The sequence below is a fragment of the Neodiprion lecontei genome, chromosome 5, assembly GCF_021901455.1.
Source record: "Neodiprion lecontei isolate iyNeoLeco1 chromosome 5, iyNeoLeco1.1, whole genome shotgun sequence".
Classification (NCBI taxonomy): Eukaryota; Metazoa; Arthropoda; class Insecta; order Hymenoptera; family Diprionidae; genus Neodiprion; species Neodiprion lecontei.
This window is the reverse complement of record NC_060264.1, coordinates 36535764-36553374: the sequence shown is the minus strand read 5'-3', so window position 1 is coordinate 36553374 and position 17611 is coordinate 36535764. Positions and strand designations below refer to the sequence as shown.

General features: G+C 39.4%; 1 protein-coding gene across 16 annotated transcripts in view; it reads right to left on the bottom strand.

Moving 5' to 3' along the window:
• Window positions 1–2084: 2084 nt before the first annotated feature.
• Window positions 2085–17611, bottom strand: part of LOC107222683 (muscle calcium channel subunit alpha-1) — a 75745-nt gene continuing 60218 nt past the window's right edge. For 13 of the 16 annotated variants that reach the window (XM_046741302.1, XM_046741298.1, XM_046741297.1 and 10 more), the window contains 16 exons: window positions 16448–16649; window positions 15973–16242; window positions 15798–15884; window positions 15506–15694; window positions 14339–14441; window positions 14039–14190; window positions 13413–13637; window positions 13079–13283; window positions 12836–12969; window positions 12230–12331; window positions 11719–11820; window positions 11475–11590; window positions 10966–11118; window positions 8794–8837; window positions 6470–6597; window positions 2085–6221 (listed from right to left, as the gene is read on the bottom strand). In XM_046741302.1, coding sequence (XP_046597258.1) covers window positions 5835–6221; window positions 6470–6597; window positions 8794–8837; window positions 10966–11118; window positions 11475–11590; window positions 11719–11820; window positions 12230–12331; window positions 12836–12969; window positions 13079–13283; window positions 13413–13637; window positions 14039–14190; window positions 14339–14441; window positions 15506–15694; window positions 15798–15884; window positions 15973–16242; window positions 16448–16649 — 2599 coding nt within the window. In that variant the 3' untranslated portion in view covers window positions 2085–5834. The remainder of the gene's footprint in view (window positions 6222–6469; window positions 6598–8793; window positions 8838–10965; window positions 11119–11474; window positions 11591–11718; window positions 11821–12229; window positions 12332–12835; window positions 12970–13078; window positions 13284–13412; window positions 13638–14038; window positions 14191–14338; window positions 14442–15505; window positions 15695–15797; window positions 15885–15972; window positions 16243–16447; window positions 16650–17611) is intronic. The other 3 variants (XM_046741304.1, XM_046741309.1, XR_006904636.1) reach the window with 2 other exon arrangements.

The window sequence follows — 17611 nt, the reverse complement described above, 5'->3', positions numbered from 1 at the left end:
TGTTGCAAGATTACGATATGGCCATCACCTGGGCGTATGCATGACTCTGCCGGCAGACCACTATATCTCTCTGTTTCCGCAGTTGTAGGGAGACAAGTGCGCGTCCGGAAGAGGCTTACTGCAGATTTACGGCAGATGACGTGATGCTCTGCTGAAGAAAAAAAAAAACAATACATATTATCTCCGATAACAGACTCATTTTACGTACTCCACACACGTTACGATTGACGTGCAATCAGTAACTTCTTAACTTTTTTCCATAGCTGTTCACCACGGTGCTGTTCTAATAAAATCAATCTGGCAGCAATCCAGGTTATATACTAATCATATTAGAGTTTGTGCACTCGCGAGAAAGTTACCAGAAAGAACCGTCAAATCGCCACCTGTACACGGAAAGTCGAGGTATATCAGTAAGCAGACCAGTGCGCTTCTATTCTTCGACCCACGCTGCCGCAGCCTGCAACAATCGTCAACAATTGTGTCCAATTCCGTCGTAAATTTGACCCATGCTACAGGACCATACTACAGTCATGCCCAATTCTGCCGAAAAGCGCTGCACTGAGAAAAAAAAGTGGCTCGTGTAGGAAACTAAAATATTGCTGCCTGCAGGTCACTAGGTATAGCTGTGGGAGCTATACGTATTGCTACGTGACCCCACTGAACTGTATACAACAGTATGAGAATCCGTCGTTCAGTTCCCACAGCTACACCGTATTGTTCGTGCAAGTGGACAGCAATACTGTTTTGATCGAAGACCATACAAGAACCAGAAATCTGGCTGTCACGGGCACTCCTTTTTCTCAGTGTGCCGATCACAGTCATGCACGATCTGATGCTATAGGGAATTCTACCTGGATAGACAGAGTTCCCTGTAAAAATTCATTGGAGTACCAGGGAGTTTTTGCGGAGTCCGGAATCCGATCCGGAATTTGATTATCTTTCGAGGAACCAATCAGAGACGTTCCGGCCATTCTTTGTTACGGATGCCTACGTTTTTACTGTACGAATTTTTGAAAGTGTTCCAATTTGATTCAAACGCGGGGAAAGTGGGGACTTAGTCGTACGTTCGGCACAAATAATTCTATACCGGTACGCATATCGCCTTTGGCACATGAAAAACGTAATTTTAGCATGACCTCTCGACGATTTCGTAAACAGTCGAACAAAGGATTCAAATCATTTATCGTACGACAGTGTTAATAGATATATAATTGAAATGGTCGATAGAAAGGTATTCAAAATAAAGAATGCGAAACACGATCATACATTTGAAATACATATTTACCCTTTGAAAAGTCGGCATCTTTTCCTTGGACAATCAGCAAGCTCATAAGCCTAGTAAAATGCGGGAATGTAGAAAGTTTAAGTTGCGCCTTACTCTTTCTACGCTACCATCGCAGCCGTTTACACACTCGCCCATGACTCGCACGGTCTTTTCATTATAGTACATTCATTCGCAAGAAGAGTATCCGACCTGCGGATCACGAATTCTGTTAAAAGTTCTTAAGTGTTTTTATTTTTTTGCCCAGAATATGGAGTGTACGATGCATACCTCCATCTATTTGGACTTTCTTCGCCCGATTCACTATAGAGCAGATTTTCGAAAATTCGTAGCTTATACTTCATTTTGATGTAATAACATATCGGTTTGGACTTGAATCTCTGAGATCCTTTCACCGAAACCTGAACGGAGGACAACGGAAATAAACATTTAAGGCAAAAATATACAATAGATTTCTTTTATTGCGGCATTTCATTCATCAAACTGTTGATATAATCAATTTTAACCGTTGTAAAGAGAGTCCTATTGATTGAAACTACGTATCACAGGCTTCATATTTTAGGCCAAGGAAACGACAGTAGAAGTTTGAGCAGAATCCATGATCCAGAGATTTGATATTCTCTTCATCTGTGTCAGCTATATTGGTTCTGTTGCAAGATAATTAAATTCATCATGCGGATGGATAGGTGATCTAATTTCTGGCTGATTGTGAGAGAATCAACTTCGCTAAGTCTTTTTACCAATATATGTGTGCGTGGGATTTTTATGCATATGACATAAAATTCAATGAGAAGTAGAATAGTGAGTTTTACATTGTAGTTGCACGCTTGGTGAGCAGTTTATTTTTTCAAATTTCAAAAATGGTTTTGGATCGATATATTTATCCAATAACTATAATCGTAACATTATTAGCTATACGTTGATAATTTAGTCTTCTTTGGTCCTAAAGAAGTTATCCATTTTTTAGGCACTTGTTAATATTCAATCGATTTAGTAATAATTTTTCGGCACACGTATGATCCATGGCGTATGATATATAGGTATGTATATGCATATAGTATGTACAGCATACGATGAACAACAGAACCTGCAATGTAGCAGTATTGTTAAGATTATTACTAATACTATCAATATTTTAATGTTTCAACATAAATATATTTTTCATGAAACGATTGATCAATTCTGATTGCGCTTCTCAGTTAGATACAGTCCAGGTGTAGCAATATTTTTAGGTTTCAACACTGCACGCTGTTGAGGCAGGTATACATTTCCACGGTGTACAAGATGTTCATAGGGACCGAGCGTGAGTACGAGTAGCGCCGCGAGTGGCCAAAGTTGTCCCTATCAACGGGACTTGCGTTAACTTTGACAAACGGTCTGGCGGTTATTTGTCATCATTTTTCCGAAAAAACAAATATTTTTACCGAAAAAATGCCTCCTCCCGGTGTAAGAAAATCGAAGATTAGCTGTTGCGCTATCGGTGTTAAAATAGTCTCATAAATACCGAGTAAATTGGTAAAAGTGTAAACTGTCACTATGCGACAGGACGGTTCAAAACGATTGGTTAATTTCGTGCCATAGCGTAACCACGGAAGTTTATGATTGACTGAGTCATTAGCGTACACAGAGAAAAATGCCCGTCGGTTGGGACAAATAGAATCGATTTGGCGCTGCAGTGAATTTTGCGCACGGTCTCTATAATTTCATAAAAAGTGTCGTACTCTTGGATTTCTTTAATCGGCTCCTATAAGGGTTACGAACAACTTATTGTAGTGATATTCAGCTACTTGTCTACCTAAAGCCGCGTACACATCTGATCGTGAGCACGAAATACAACTGGAAGGCGCTACGATGCCTTCCACGCGAGCAGAGAGAGATAGCGTCATAATCTAGCTGTCCCTCTCTCCGTACAGTTTGGTTCAAAAAGTTATAGCGAGTAGACGAAATATAAACTGAACACAAGGTGAGGCAAGATTCAAATACCATAATTATTGCATCTGAATATTTAAAAAAAGAAAAATAAATGAATAAATAAACATCAAAATTCACTGTGAACCTGGAGAGTAGATATTTTAACCGTGGTGTGAAGAGTGGTGATGCCCGTGATAGATTAATTTTTTGCACACGCTTTACGATACCGTCACAAGCGCATGCGTAACGCTATAAGCATAGACGAAATACGTCATGGCCGTGTTCGACGGCCTGTTCTTTTTGATGAATTCCTTCAAAATGATAGGAGCGCACGCGCAGAACGTACTTCCTGCTGCGCGAGACCGCCACATGCGCAAATTATTACACTAAGGATATAACCTCATAACCTGATACAATGTGTCAACAAGTTACGTGTTTTGCGATAACGTGTTGCTTCTGAGACATCTTTTGTTCTAGGTACAAAGAAAAATCGACAGTAAAAACAATACCGACAGTGTTTGACACGTGGTTTGGCCAAATTACCCAGGTTTTGAGGTTATATTCTCATTGTAATAATTTACGCAAGTGCCGGTCTCGCGCAGCAGGAAGTACGTTCTGCGCGTGTGCTCCTATCATTTTGAAGGAATTCATCAAAAAGAAGAGACCGTCGAACACGGCCCATGACGCTATCTTTCTCGGCTCGCTGCTCATCGATGCCGTAGAATAGTAGATGCCGTTCCAGTTATATTATAGTTAAATGGCCGTGGAGAGGATTTTGACTTGTTCATTGCTACGGACGATACGCGAACGCAACCGGACAACTATCGCGTTTGTTGTCTCGGTCGTTTTCATACGTAATTAACACTTTACCGACCGCTAGCGTTTCAACAGTATATCGGCTACCGGTCGGTAAGCGTTGGCGACGAAAAGCGTATTAATAGGCTACCGGTCGTTAATGTGTTAACAAAATCCATGAACAAAGCATCCATTCGGCCTTGCCTTGCGCCGTTCCCATTTGTGCTCAGATGTGTACGCGGCTTATGGGTGAGGAATAATAAGGGCTACGCGAATCCTTCTTATTAGAAATATTTCTTTTCATTTCTATCGACAAACCAATTCTCTGTACTAACAATAAGTTGTGGTTGGCGTATGGTGGTGTGGCAATGAGTGCCAGGTATCGACTGCCGTTATTCGTTCGACTTTCGTTTACACCCAGGATCCAGGGATCCGCGACAATTTTTGACGCAAAATTATCGGAGAATTGATAGATAGGAATATAAAAATTTCATTCCGTTCACCGGGAAATATTGTGAGCTGTATAAATTGTATATCACTAATAACAAGCAGCTGTCATAGTAATAATGTCTAATTCAATGAGATAGTGCAATTGCAAAACGTCATTGTGGACATGGTAAGAACCTATTTCTGCACTTTGCTGGCCACCTTTGATTAGAATAAAACTCATGGAGACTACACAAGGAGACCGAACTCAAGTGGGAGAATTGACAGAACTTCTCACAGTAATTGTACACATTAGGTTTATTTTTGTACCACTAGCGTCGCTAGTGTTGCTTTTGCACCGAAGTGGCTTTGGTTGCAGGGATGTCCAAGATCGACCAATCGATGATCTTCCAATGAGATTGGTAGAAAGTCTCCAATTCAATCTGCCGCCTTATACTCCCTCCACTGTCTTCGGTGCATACGGAAAACTAGTGCCGTCTTATATTAGCCAGATATTTGTTTGCATGGAATTTGGTATTTTTGTATAGTCTCCATAATATAACTATTCAAGAGGTGACTTTGGTGAAATATTGTTTAAATATGAAAAGAAAAATTCTGTCAGTTCAGATAAAAAACTAAATGACTTAGAAAACTCTAATAAAAAAATTCTCGAGACAATTTTGAGTCCACGGTAGTAGATGTATCGATTAAATACTTTAGCCCTGTATGATTGGAGCTAATCATGCGCAAGGAACGTATCGGAGAAATTTGAAGAAAATCTTCATAATTCTCTATTCCTTGACTTATTGAGTTCAAATTTGGTAGTAATTACAATTGCAGGATTCCAGGCAATTAGTAATAATTTCAGAAATATTCATTCAAAGATTTGAAACTTTTGCATTCTACCGAAATCTCCTCTTTATACCTGTAAACAATGATGAAGAATACTGGCGAGACTAATGTTTCTGCAGTCATTATTGAGCATGGTGAACATATTAGGGTAGTTCTGAGCATACCACTCCACACCCACCACTATACCGGCCGCAAATTTGGTTTGTTTGAATTATATTAAAAAATAAATTTCATTTATATGTTCATCGTATTTTAGTCATTCTAACTTGCACGGCCAATACTTCAAACACCCTGCTTCGTCTCACTGATAATCCATATCAAGATGATATCGCTATTGCTTGGAAAAATCGCGATTGATTCACCGTGTCGTAAAAACACATCCATTTTAAACGGTTTCTTTGAAATCCGACAAATATTTCCAGGTCGTGATTATACTTTAACAATGAGATAGAATTTTGGGTACCACGCAACATAACAACACCGATATGGAATTGTTATAGAGAAATTGAGGATATAAGGGCACATCGCGTGGGTCATCGTATGCGTGTATACGTTGCGCGTAACATTGTTAGGACGGTGATTGTTGTTGTTGCTTTTGCTGTTGTGGCGGCTGTTGCTGATGTCGACGATGTGGGTGTTGGTACTCATGTTGCCGTTGACGATACGTCGTGGCTATTTGCTGACTTGTCATATAATCGTTCTGCCGTTGCATCCGGGGACGATTTGCATGTTGATCACGCTGTCTGAGACTCGGTCTGAGATTTCCGTCTGGCACTTGATCCGATTGTTGTAATTGATAGCTGAGGTTCTGACCCCTTTGTTCATTGAGTAATAGGAGGTGAGCCGCGTGATCCATCTCTTCCTTGGTCATATCCAACGCCTCTTGCATTTCCCTAGATGTATACTTCACGAAGTCAGAGTCGCAATATTTACCGAGGCCTTGCTCAACGAGTACCTGCACAAAAATAACTGATATGAGTCTATAAATGATCAGTATCGTGTACTATGCATGAACCCATGTGCACATTATTACGGCATGTGTCCATTAATTAATCCGAATAGCAATACGTTCGTGGACTATTTATGTATTTCTTTCATTTGTTCGATCGTCAACTTGAGATTGCCCATACGAAATCTGCACCAGCACCGATTTCCAATCACTGTGGTCGGCAGTCCGGTATGATCGATTCTGTTGAAACTCACCCGCCCGACGAGACTTTCCGCGCTGCCGATGACGTCAAAGTTTGGTTTTCGATCCGCTGGACTCCCCGGTAGACTGTGCGACAGACGATCCGGTCCGGCATTTCCATTACTCTCGCCAGACCAGGTAACTATAATTGGAAAGATTAAGAACCACTCTGCCCAGGCATAATCTTGGAACGGGATTACTAACGGCACTGTATATAAAAATGTAACGCTTTCCTGCTGATATCAAGTACTTAGTTACGAGCATTAAATTAACAATCATCGGATGAGGTTTCACGCGTACTGTTAATATGAAAACAAATGCAAAACCTTAGTATGAAATTACAGATAGATATATAATACTGTACTGGCCTTTAATAGGGGTCAAATTCGATTTTGATCCGGCCACCCTCCAAAACAGTTGAAAATCAGTATTAAAAAACTTAACTAAAATCCCAGCAGTATCCAATGAGAAAACCAGGTGTCTGTAAGCATGAACTTTTCTTCATTGAAATGAAACGTTCTTTTTTCTCTGGGTGCTGAAATGATATATGGTCTTTATAAGCGTGGCAAGTGGGCGATTTTCGATGCATGTTAAGTTGCAGCGTGAACTGCGAAGGTTAGTGTTGCAATCGCAAGAGTACTAGTGTGATTACAACACTTGCCTTGGGTCATGCTGCTTTACTCAGACATCCTTTGCTCACAATGGATATAGCTAAGGTTTTACGTGGATTTTTCCGTATTAATTCGTAACTGTTTTGGAAGGCGGCCAGATCGAAATTTAATTTCACCTCACTAATGGCCAGTCTGATATATACCATAATACGTACATGCGTATTTGAGTGTTGAATACTTGAAATACTTTTGGAAGGCTCATGACTTTTGTATCCCAGGCGAAAGAACAAAGTTATGGTCGGATACGTGTATCACGTTAAATTTATCAGTCAAGCAACTCTTTGATTCATTCCGATTAATCGCGTGATAATCATGATGGAGGGGGGGGGGGGGTAGCTTATATTTTTCAGTGTGCTCCTTCGGAATGAATCATACACTGTAGAAGTAATTATATTTTTGGTTTCCACAGAGCTTCGATTGAGGGGCGCAGGTAAGAAAGTACAATGGTCACTCACTGAAAGGGTCAAAATATCGAGTTTTAAACAGCCAAAAATCCAATTCGTCAAAAACTGGTACATCAGCAAATGCTGCTTAACACAATTGGCAAATTATTTTTTATTCAATCCGCGATTCCGCCTTACATATTTGTAAATTATGGTGGTATTCCATAGTTTCTCGTACAAGCATATCGTGTGGAGCTCGTTACTGACTGCAGCAGCGACGCGTAACCGCCTGTAGATCTGTACGTGTACAGAGGTCGGTAATAAGCCAATGCCTTTGCTCTACCGAGATTTAGTAAGTTACGTGAGCCAACTATCCTTCTCGCACAACGGTTTGCATCATACGGGTATCAATTCACACACAGATCAGTCATGATAACTGCAGCCCGATCCGCAATAGAGTCAATACCCGGGTTCTTAGATCTTTGATCACTTAATGTGATGAGAGGGGAGATGCATGCATATTCACGTATGACATATTCACGAGCTTGTTCAGTTCACCAACGAATCCTGTACACATTGTCAAAAATAGATATTGGGTGATAGCAGTAACGTATTTCTTGTTAATTGTAAGTTTGTAATTTTGGTGTACCCTAATAAACAATATTTGTCTCCATAGTTACGATACGAATCGCGCGTATACTGTGTGTAGGCATAGGGAATACGTCTATTTGTATTTACACTCCGGAGATAAGCTTCCCAATTAGCGGCCACAGAGTGTAACTCGTAATGTTAGTAGATGTCAGATTTTTCCCAGAATGGCGTGTGACTGTGGCATTATTAATCTCAGAATCAGCTACAAATTTAATTACTTTCTTAATAAACACTCTTTCAATACAAGTATAATTTTCTTCTTTCCAAACTATGTACAACGTTACGGGTTGGCGGGGTAGGATTTAACATTACGTCACGTAATTTTGGACCCCCTCCGTCTTCTAAAAATTATCGCTGGTTTCCGGTAACATTGTTTCTACAGCCACAGTCCGGTATTATGTTGCGTAGTTGCAACATACATGTACCTGTTGGTTAGTTTACTGTTGCAGTTCGTAATATTATATAATTTCAATTTCCATGTCGGTATAGTTAGATGCACAATTTGGAAAATATCAACCAAAGCAAGATTTATCATACACTGCAAACATGCCAAAGAATTTTACAAGAAAGGCTTTAGGATGAATTGTAGACGATTACTCTATGATATTTGAAAAAAGCCCCAACTAATCTTACCATATTCATTTTTCGGGTGGAGATAGTTGCCGCAACTTTGCCCGCTGAAACGTATGACAATCAACAAAACATGGAACGGTAATGAAATTTGAAACGTAGTGTTGTATTAGAGGATGACGATGTCTACGATCGTCGCAAGTAAATTATGCAAAATGGCACTTGCAATTGGTCTATACCCGGTGTCAACGAATGTGTACATAGGCATGTATGCCTCTTTGCATACAATATGCGTACGTAGGTATATGCATGGATTCACATGAGTATGTATGTACATTCGATACACCGTGTGGTCTGCAAATGGGTGACATATTCGACTTCTAGAAAGGGAGGAGGAAATAATAAGTCACAACCGTGGCTCCAAATTTCTACGAATCGAGAAACATCAGGAGGGTAAAGGCCTCCATAGCAAAAATTTCTTTTCTCTTATCAACGAATAAATCTTTTTAACGAAAATTTTCTCTAGCTATGTCATTTCCGCGTGCGTTAGAAAATATTCAAAGATTTTTTTCATAAAATGTACACATTTTCAAGAAGCCCAAGAAATGTTCCGTGCAGAATGATCTGAATCAATCAAGATTTAAATTTTTCGTAAACATATGAACGTATACTAAATTATAAGTGCAGCTATCGTTTCTCGTGTGAATCTTTTTCTTGACTTCAAGACTTTTTTGGATGAAAGGTAGTAATAAAATTAACCTATCCGAGGAGATAGAAATTTTGTTTTAATAGTTTGTCGTGTCGCAAAAAATAATGGTCTCTGGAAATCCACAGCTGCCACGATAGATACATTTACGTACTTTCGCAATATTTCAATCTTCTTTTATTCAAGTCACTCTGCACTGATCGTGAGAATTTCATGTCACTGATTCTTAGTGCAATTCGTGCACCAAAGCAATGCAGTGCTGACATATCCGCTAATATTACTTCGAGTTTTCTCCATCATATTAAATCATTTTATGAAAAGTCCCGATGGAGTGCTTTAGTATAGAAAATGCGAAAGCAAATAATGCACCACGAGTAGTTGTGTAGCAAATTCACGGTGACTACCATGCTCAGTTCGGTTGCTGATGGTATCAGACGATTACATAACAATATCCCCTATGGGGCCTTTGCACAAAATGATCTGGTATACTGTTAATATAACGTTCCGATAAATATTCCTATAAAAAACGCTCATTTACAAGAAACAGTAAGTAACAGTAAGTAACATTTTCTTCAAACAGAAATAAATATTTTCGGCCCTCATCGCGGTATTTCCTCTCAATTTGCATATAGTACATGCTCTGTGTATACGAGACCTGAGCAAGTCGACGAAAAAAATCAATACTGTGGGGTGATTTTCTTTGTCCGTTCTTCACAGCAGTTTCAGTTGGTTTCATCAGCGCGCACAGCTTTACTCACAGTGCTTCCAGATCATTGACATTTCGATTTACTACACGCTGGAAGAATATTGTGCTCACCTTTGGCGTATACTAGTCAAGTTTAGTTAAAAATGGTCCTCCTTACTGAAAACTATTCAGTAAGGAGCTGTAACATGCAAGACGTCGTTAGACGGTTGAATGCGCAGCTTTGTGGGCATTAGGTTACCGCGAACTTTTGACCCGAATTACACAAGATTGTTTTTATAGCAAGTGAATGAAAAGTGGTGGGCTTTGCGTGCTAATTTTGCGTGACGCGAGTGGCCTATTTCTCCCCCCTAAGGACGAAAGTGAGGCAACTGTGGACTGCGCATGCGCGACCCTATCTTTACAACACTGACAATGAGATGAAATTGCCTACTTGCGTCCCGCTAAACTGCTATGCAGAGCTCCACTTTTAATGCGCCTTTGATAAAAACAATATAACGAGGTACTTGTCAAGAAATACTCAAGTTGGACCAAACAAATGGTCCGCGTACAATTTCTCTTATACAGGTAAGCGCGTTTGGCTGCCCTTCGAAAATTCAGCGAGTTGAGGTACCGAGTTTCCTCACATATGAAACTTCCCTACTGGATTTTCGAGAGGGAAACGTCCCATATTTCTACCAATTATAAGATGGTGGAGATTTGTCCCGTGCGAGGTCTATTGCTTCCATTTTCCGCACTTCGGGAATTCCTTCCCCCTTTCTATCCATCTAATTGTTAATTGGGCAACGTAGCATTAATAATTCAGGCGTTTCAGCCGGTGACTTACTCAATTAATTTGTAAGAGTTCTGGTAGTTCATCTGGTGTATATCCGAAGAATTTCCGAATACCGTCAGTGGTCGCAGAGGAATATTTTCTTCGGCATGTATTTGCCTCGGGTCTGCGGCCATCTGGTTCATGGCGTTGTCACCGAAGCTCCTACTGAGTAGAAGTGTAATATTAACATTGTATACTTTATTTACACATGAGTTTCGCAGAGATAAATTGTAGACGTGGATGCGACTAGTTGGATACGTACAATCGAGTAAAGTTCAATCCAACCCCCCTAATTTCAGCGGGCCAGAAACGAGGTTGGCACTGGCAGTTTCTAACCATCTGGAGCGGTGTGTCGAGCCGAGCTTGCGTGTATTTCAAAGCCAGTGCTGTCAACCTTATTTCTGCTATGCTCCACTGGAACTAGGGATGTTGGAATCGATTTTACTCGTATCTACAGACCAATAGCTAATAACTATGGTATCAATGTAAATATCTGTATCAGTATACGAGGTAATATTTACCCGACAACGTTTGGCACAACCTGATGTGACCTGGCAGTTACTTGATTTTGGGTATCGTTGATGGCTCTTTTCGTCGATACGTAGGGTAAAAAGTCAATCGAATTGGTCGGTGAAACCTGGAGTTACGACAATCAACTTCATTAACACCACATACATGTCGAATGATACAATGGGTAAATCCTCAGACTCGTGACAAAGTAATAATTTAGGTTTGAAATCGGGAATACGAATGAACTCGCGTCACCTTTGAAACGGTCGAATCAACTTTCAACGATTTGGCTCGGTGAAAATTGTGGTGCCCTTTTCGCATACTGGACCAGACGCTACCAAACAATGAGTGATTTCTCTGGAAAGTAAATAAACATATATTATATAATTGAAGAATTCGTGACCATGAAATTTTTTAAGAAATGTTGAATTCGTCGAAGTCGGTTAGTTTTTTGACATCAACTTACTAATTAGCACGTTTCGATCGGGCTACCCGCCGATCATCATCAGGAAAATATTGACATCATACAGGCATTAGGTGTTTACATGTACATCACTTCCTCCACAACGGCGAATATGTAAACACCTGTAAATGCCTGTAGGATATCAATATTTTCCTGATGAAGATCGGCGGATAGCCCGATCAAAACGTCGTAATTAATAAACTGATGTCAAAAAACCCGACCAACTTCGACGAATTCAATCATTCGTATATATTATACATACATATACATCTAATCTACACTGATTGTAAACCCAGGGCTTACCCTGTGCGTTGGTTCAGGATTATCGTCCAGCAGCTCTTCCAAGTTGCCAGAAATTGCTCGCTTTAGTTCTGGTCCAGCTTCGTGAAGCGTTCGCAAACCAGCCTTGTAAGAAAATTTTGTTAGACGACACTAGGACTGTAAAGTCGGAATTTTTAGAGACATTCTTCATTGGGTGATTAGGTGAGGCATATGCCGCACGGTCTTGGCATATATAGATATTGTTTGAAATCTGTACTCAATAACCAGTTATCCTTCAAGAAGATTCTGATTAAATTAATTTTATAACAAATGTGCAATCCATACACGCGTTCATTCTGTTTTTATTGCTTACGGAAACCGAGTTAAAAAAATTCAAATCAGTCAGTACTAATGGGTCGGGAATGGTGAATTTTTATTTCTTCATGATATTCTTTTAAGACGCATTTTTATCACATGCAGATGTGTTGAAATTTGCTACGCTTTCGTAAATGCGTGTACCCGTTCGCAAGTTGTCACATCAGAATCAGTAGATCCAAGGAATGAAAAGTTGATCGAATTAGTTATTTCTTGAAACATTTTACTGCTCTGTTTTAGCACAGATACATCTTTCTATAGTAAATCACTGACCTGCAAGGTTACCGTGTTGTGACAGTCTTTGTCACCTTCTTTCATTTCCTGTTCCTTTCGTTTTTTGAAGCGTCGGAAGTAGTCTTGAATAAGAAACGTGGCGTAGAACTTACCAACTGTAACTTCGTCGTCCACTGAAGTTTAAGAGGCAAATTCGATATTATTATCATTATTGTTATCGTTATTGGGATTTCTTCAATTGAAGGATGAATTATGGGAATTGAGAGAAAATTTGATACCGACCTCCGGGAGGTGGTACGACTTGGTCCAATAGTTTCGGACTGGTTCGCTTCCATATCTTCTTTATTACAGCCCTCAGCTCCGCGTTTGCATCATCGATATTACCTTCAGTTTTTATTCTGAGTGAGGTTCGCACAACTGCGAATAAGGTTGCGTTGAATAATACAGTACCGTCGCTGTTAAGGGGCATGTTCATCGACACTAATCGCTGCAAAGAAATAGGTATAGAAATCGATGATATATGCAACATCGAGCGAGACATCGATGAAGTTCTGGACATCATGTTTCAAAATCGACAAATGAAGAAAAGCTACTAATTTTCTTCCTGGCGTCTCACCTTGCAAGCAACTCTATGGGGACAAAGTTTACCAAATCCCAATGGCGGTGATATTTTACGTAACAAAGTAACAACGTCAAGATGCTTGATACGGCCCTTGGCGTCGGGATCGTATTCGGACCACAGTCTAATAAACTCGTCGAGATGATGCGGACCAAGTATAGACCAGTCTCTGGTCAAGTAATCGAAATTATCCATTATAACTGCTACGAACAGGTTGATAATCTGTAATATCCCAGTACCAACGTATATAATATATGATCTAACGAACGCGGAAAATGTTATCCGCACGTGTCACACACGATATTTTTAGCAACACCTGCGCAAAAAGTTTGATCTGAGCAACATCTACGGTGGCAGTGACATCCCATATATACCAACGTTATATTTTTGCACTGCTTGGAAATGGGGCTCTTTACGCACGCTCCAGACAATATAACTTTACAAGCAGGTGTTGCAAATTATAATATTATTCAGATGAATTTGACAACGGACAAAACAAGCATTATGCTTTCTCCTCAACTTTTGCGGTATGCACATATGCCGACAATATTGTGCAACGCAACTAGCAATAAGGCAATGTCTACATAGAAAAAAATTAAGTACGTGGGAACGGCACTACTTACAAGAAAGGAACAGAGTACGTAAAAAGAAATAAAGTACGGGAACGCAATGTTTGACCCGCATCCAGTCGAATTTCTTTCGTCACTTCTATTGTCACACTTTACTTCGTTCCCTCGTGCCGCACAATCCATCATGATATCCTGCCAAGACTCACCTGTAAATGGCCCAAGCATTGACATGAGTGATATTTCGTTTCTTTAGGTTGTAAACAGCTTATTTGACAACAATTTTTATGGTACAATGTTAGCGTTCCCTTAACGTACACACAAGTATACTACTATATATTTATGTTGAGCATTTACCTGTAGCCGATCTGAATAGGACCAGAACAGATTGCGGAAACGTTTGGAAGTTGTTGTTGCGATGTATCTCTGTATCGTCGTCAAGGGCAATTTTACCGAATACCTGTACGTTAAGTAATTATTATACGGTTGCAACGTCTATATGAAATGCGTCATCATTCAGTCCGTTAAAATACTATTAATAACGCCGCACTCTCGCATTGTTTTCAACTTCTAGCGGCTCCCTTTTCTAACTATTTAGAAAATAAAAAGTAGAGTTCTCATGAGATTTCCCTTTTTCGGGGTGGACAGGTGTATGTGTTATCAATTGTTTGTCGGCCGATACCTCGAGAACGAATGAACAGATTTTGGTCTCAACCGACGTAGTTTTTACGAAAAAAAGTCGGACTTGCTATTTGTGCGCAGAGGCGGTTAACTATAATTACATTTTCATAAAATGGAATGATTTTTTCTCTTTGTACTATTGAGTGCAAAAGTAGTGCTATATATAACTTTGCTTGCAATATAACAATAAGGTAGTTTTATAATATACAACGAGAGGTGGAATGAACGTATGCAATCTTTTTTTTTTGTGCGAGCCGAGCATCACTAGGATGCTTGGTAAACCAAACAATGATGGTCATTCCTGGGCTCGCTTTACGCGCAGAGTTACTACTTCAAACGTATATATACGTATATGTATACATCTACTATAGCTGCAGGGCAAAGAGACAGCTCTGTGTTATGGCTTTAGGGGAGTGTTGAAAAGAACAACTCTGGTTATATAGCATGATACAAGTACAGATACATTCAATTATCTTGTTTCAGAGTGTTATGCCAGAATTTGTAGATTTGATCGTAGTAATGCCACAAACTTTACCTTCAGCTCGAAAATGAGACCAAGAAATGAATGTTACGAATACTATTGGATATTCAATTGAAGGATAGACAAGGTAAATCAAGGCAGCAAATTTCACCAACTAATTTAGAATATTTGTACATTCATCGAAAAACAAAAACAAAAATAAAAGAAATGCTGTCTGCTACCTTCCGAGTGAAATTTCAATTAAGAAACTATCTTACTATGCAAACAACGACGGAAAACTAGAGGTGATGTGATCATGTTAATCATAAGTTTTTAAATCGGTAGACTCCTCATCTGGTTCATGCATGAGCCATTATAATTACCTGCATCCCGATAACAGCATATATGAAGAACAGCATTACGATCAGAAGAGCGACATATGGTAGAGCTTGGAAAGACTTGATGAATGTCCATAACAAAGTTCGGATACCTTCCCCTCTGCTTAAGAGTTTCACCAAGCGCATCACGCGGAATAAGCGAAAAAAATTTATGGAGATGATACTGGATCCGCCCTGAAGCAATTCCAATCGGTAAAGGTTACAATGTTTTTACAGTTGCAAACATTTTTGAAAGCTTTGACGATTCAAATTTGAGTTTATTTCGAAGTGTACGTACCCCTCTGACCTCGGAGTACACGATATCTATGAAGCTTCCTAGTACAATGATGAAGTCAAAGACATTCCAGGCATCTCCGAAGTAATTCTACGATCAAATTATATACAAGTTATGTTGAATTTTTAAACATTAATTTGATAACGGCTGTATAATAGAATAAAAATCACATGCTTGCCTTGAATTTGAATGCGGCTAGCTTGAACACGAACTCAAGAGCAAAGACTGCTGTGAAAATCATGTTCAGTATGTCCAAGGCGTCCGTGTAAAACTGTGGCTGCTCGTAGAATTTCATCGCCAGAGTGACCGTATTTATCATAATGAGGGTGAATATGGTGTATTCGAACGGTTGTGATGTGACGAACCACCAAACTTTGTATTGTATACGATGTTTGGGAATGTAACGCCGTACCGGTTTCGCTTTTAGTGCAAACTCTATGCAGTTGCGCTGCGATAATGAAGGGATATTGTACGTATACAATGCTGTACAGACATGTATAAATGCATGGTTCACCTATGCCTATGTGAGGTTTGTCAAGTTACTCAATAATTATAACAAAATATTGCCGCATGCCAGTGCAGGGTAGGTATGTACATAAATATCCTGCGCCGCATACACTGATGAAAATATAGATATTTTCTCCAGTGCTCACCTGATTCTTATCCAATTCGCAATTCTTGTATTCTTGCTCACCCTCGTTTTGGAATGTCACTATAACAAAGCCTACGAATATGTTGACCATAAAAAATGCAATGATAATGATATATACGATGTAGTAAACGGCAACTATTGGTCGAAAGTTGTGGATGGGTCCGTTGTCTTCTTTATTCGAATCAATGGATACCTGCAGTAATCTGGAATTAATAATTATACGACAGTGTATAATCTAGGCATCATCGGTTCTAGCTATCGGAGAGCATTATTTTTTTTACCCTTTCAACTAAGGTAATTAAGAAGTACCACTATTGTCAGTGAAGATAAATGGTTGGGCAATGAGGGCTTAATAATCATTTTCCATAGTAATTTCTCGATGTGCAAGACTCAATTTCATTGTGGGCATAATGATTGCGTTGCTATTAAACACATTCATTTATGATTGAAAGTATTTAAACATCATAGTTATTGTTCGTCGGGATATTTCACATGCAATCGTTTTTAATTCTATCAGGGTAATCGTCGTAATTGATGTCATTAAGTCATTGAATCGAAATTGTTTTATTGATGCCTTCGTATTCGGAACAAAAAAAAAGGATACTTAATTAAAGTAAATGGACTCTAACAAAATTTATTTTGTTGGTTCAAGAATTCCTTTCCCTTCGTGTGAGTTCTTTCGATGAGAACGATTCCTTGACGAGCCATGATTCCAAAGAGTCTTTCGTTCCTCTTGACAAAGAGAATTGTTTCAGTTAAACCCACTTTTTTACTTACACCGATCTCAAATACCAGTTTCAAGGTCAGTTTTGCCGCAGATATTATAGGGGGGTGATTTTTGCCGATCTCGAGGTGAAAATCACCCGGTGAAGAGTCCAATATTTTTTGCTAGTGTTTTCGTTCAACTTTCATCTGTTTCACTAACTATTCGTAATTAAAAACGCAATATTTAATGAGGTTTCCCATAAGAACCCATGCATAGAAAATGAATTTTCTCGTCTTATGTTGAGTGAACGTTGTATAGTATAGTGTAGAACAGCCATAGGAAAAATATTAATAAAATTCAGAATGTTTTTCAGCATTTTACTTTGACACGTGAAACTCATTGAATCCAGGTACGAATCATTCGAATAGGACCATAGGAAATTAGCTATCCCAGTTGGCA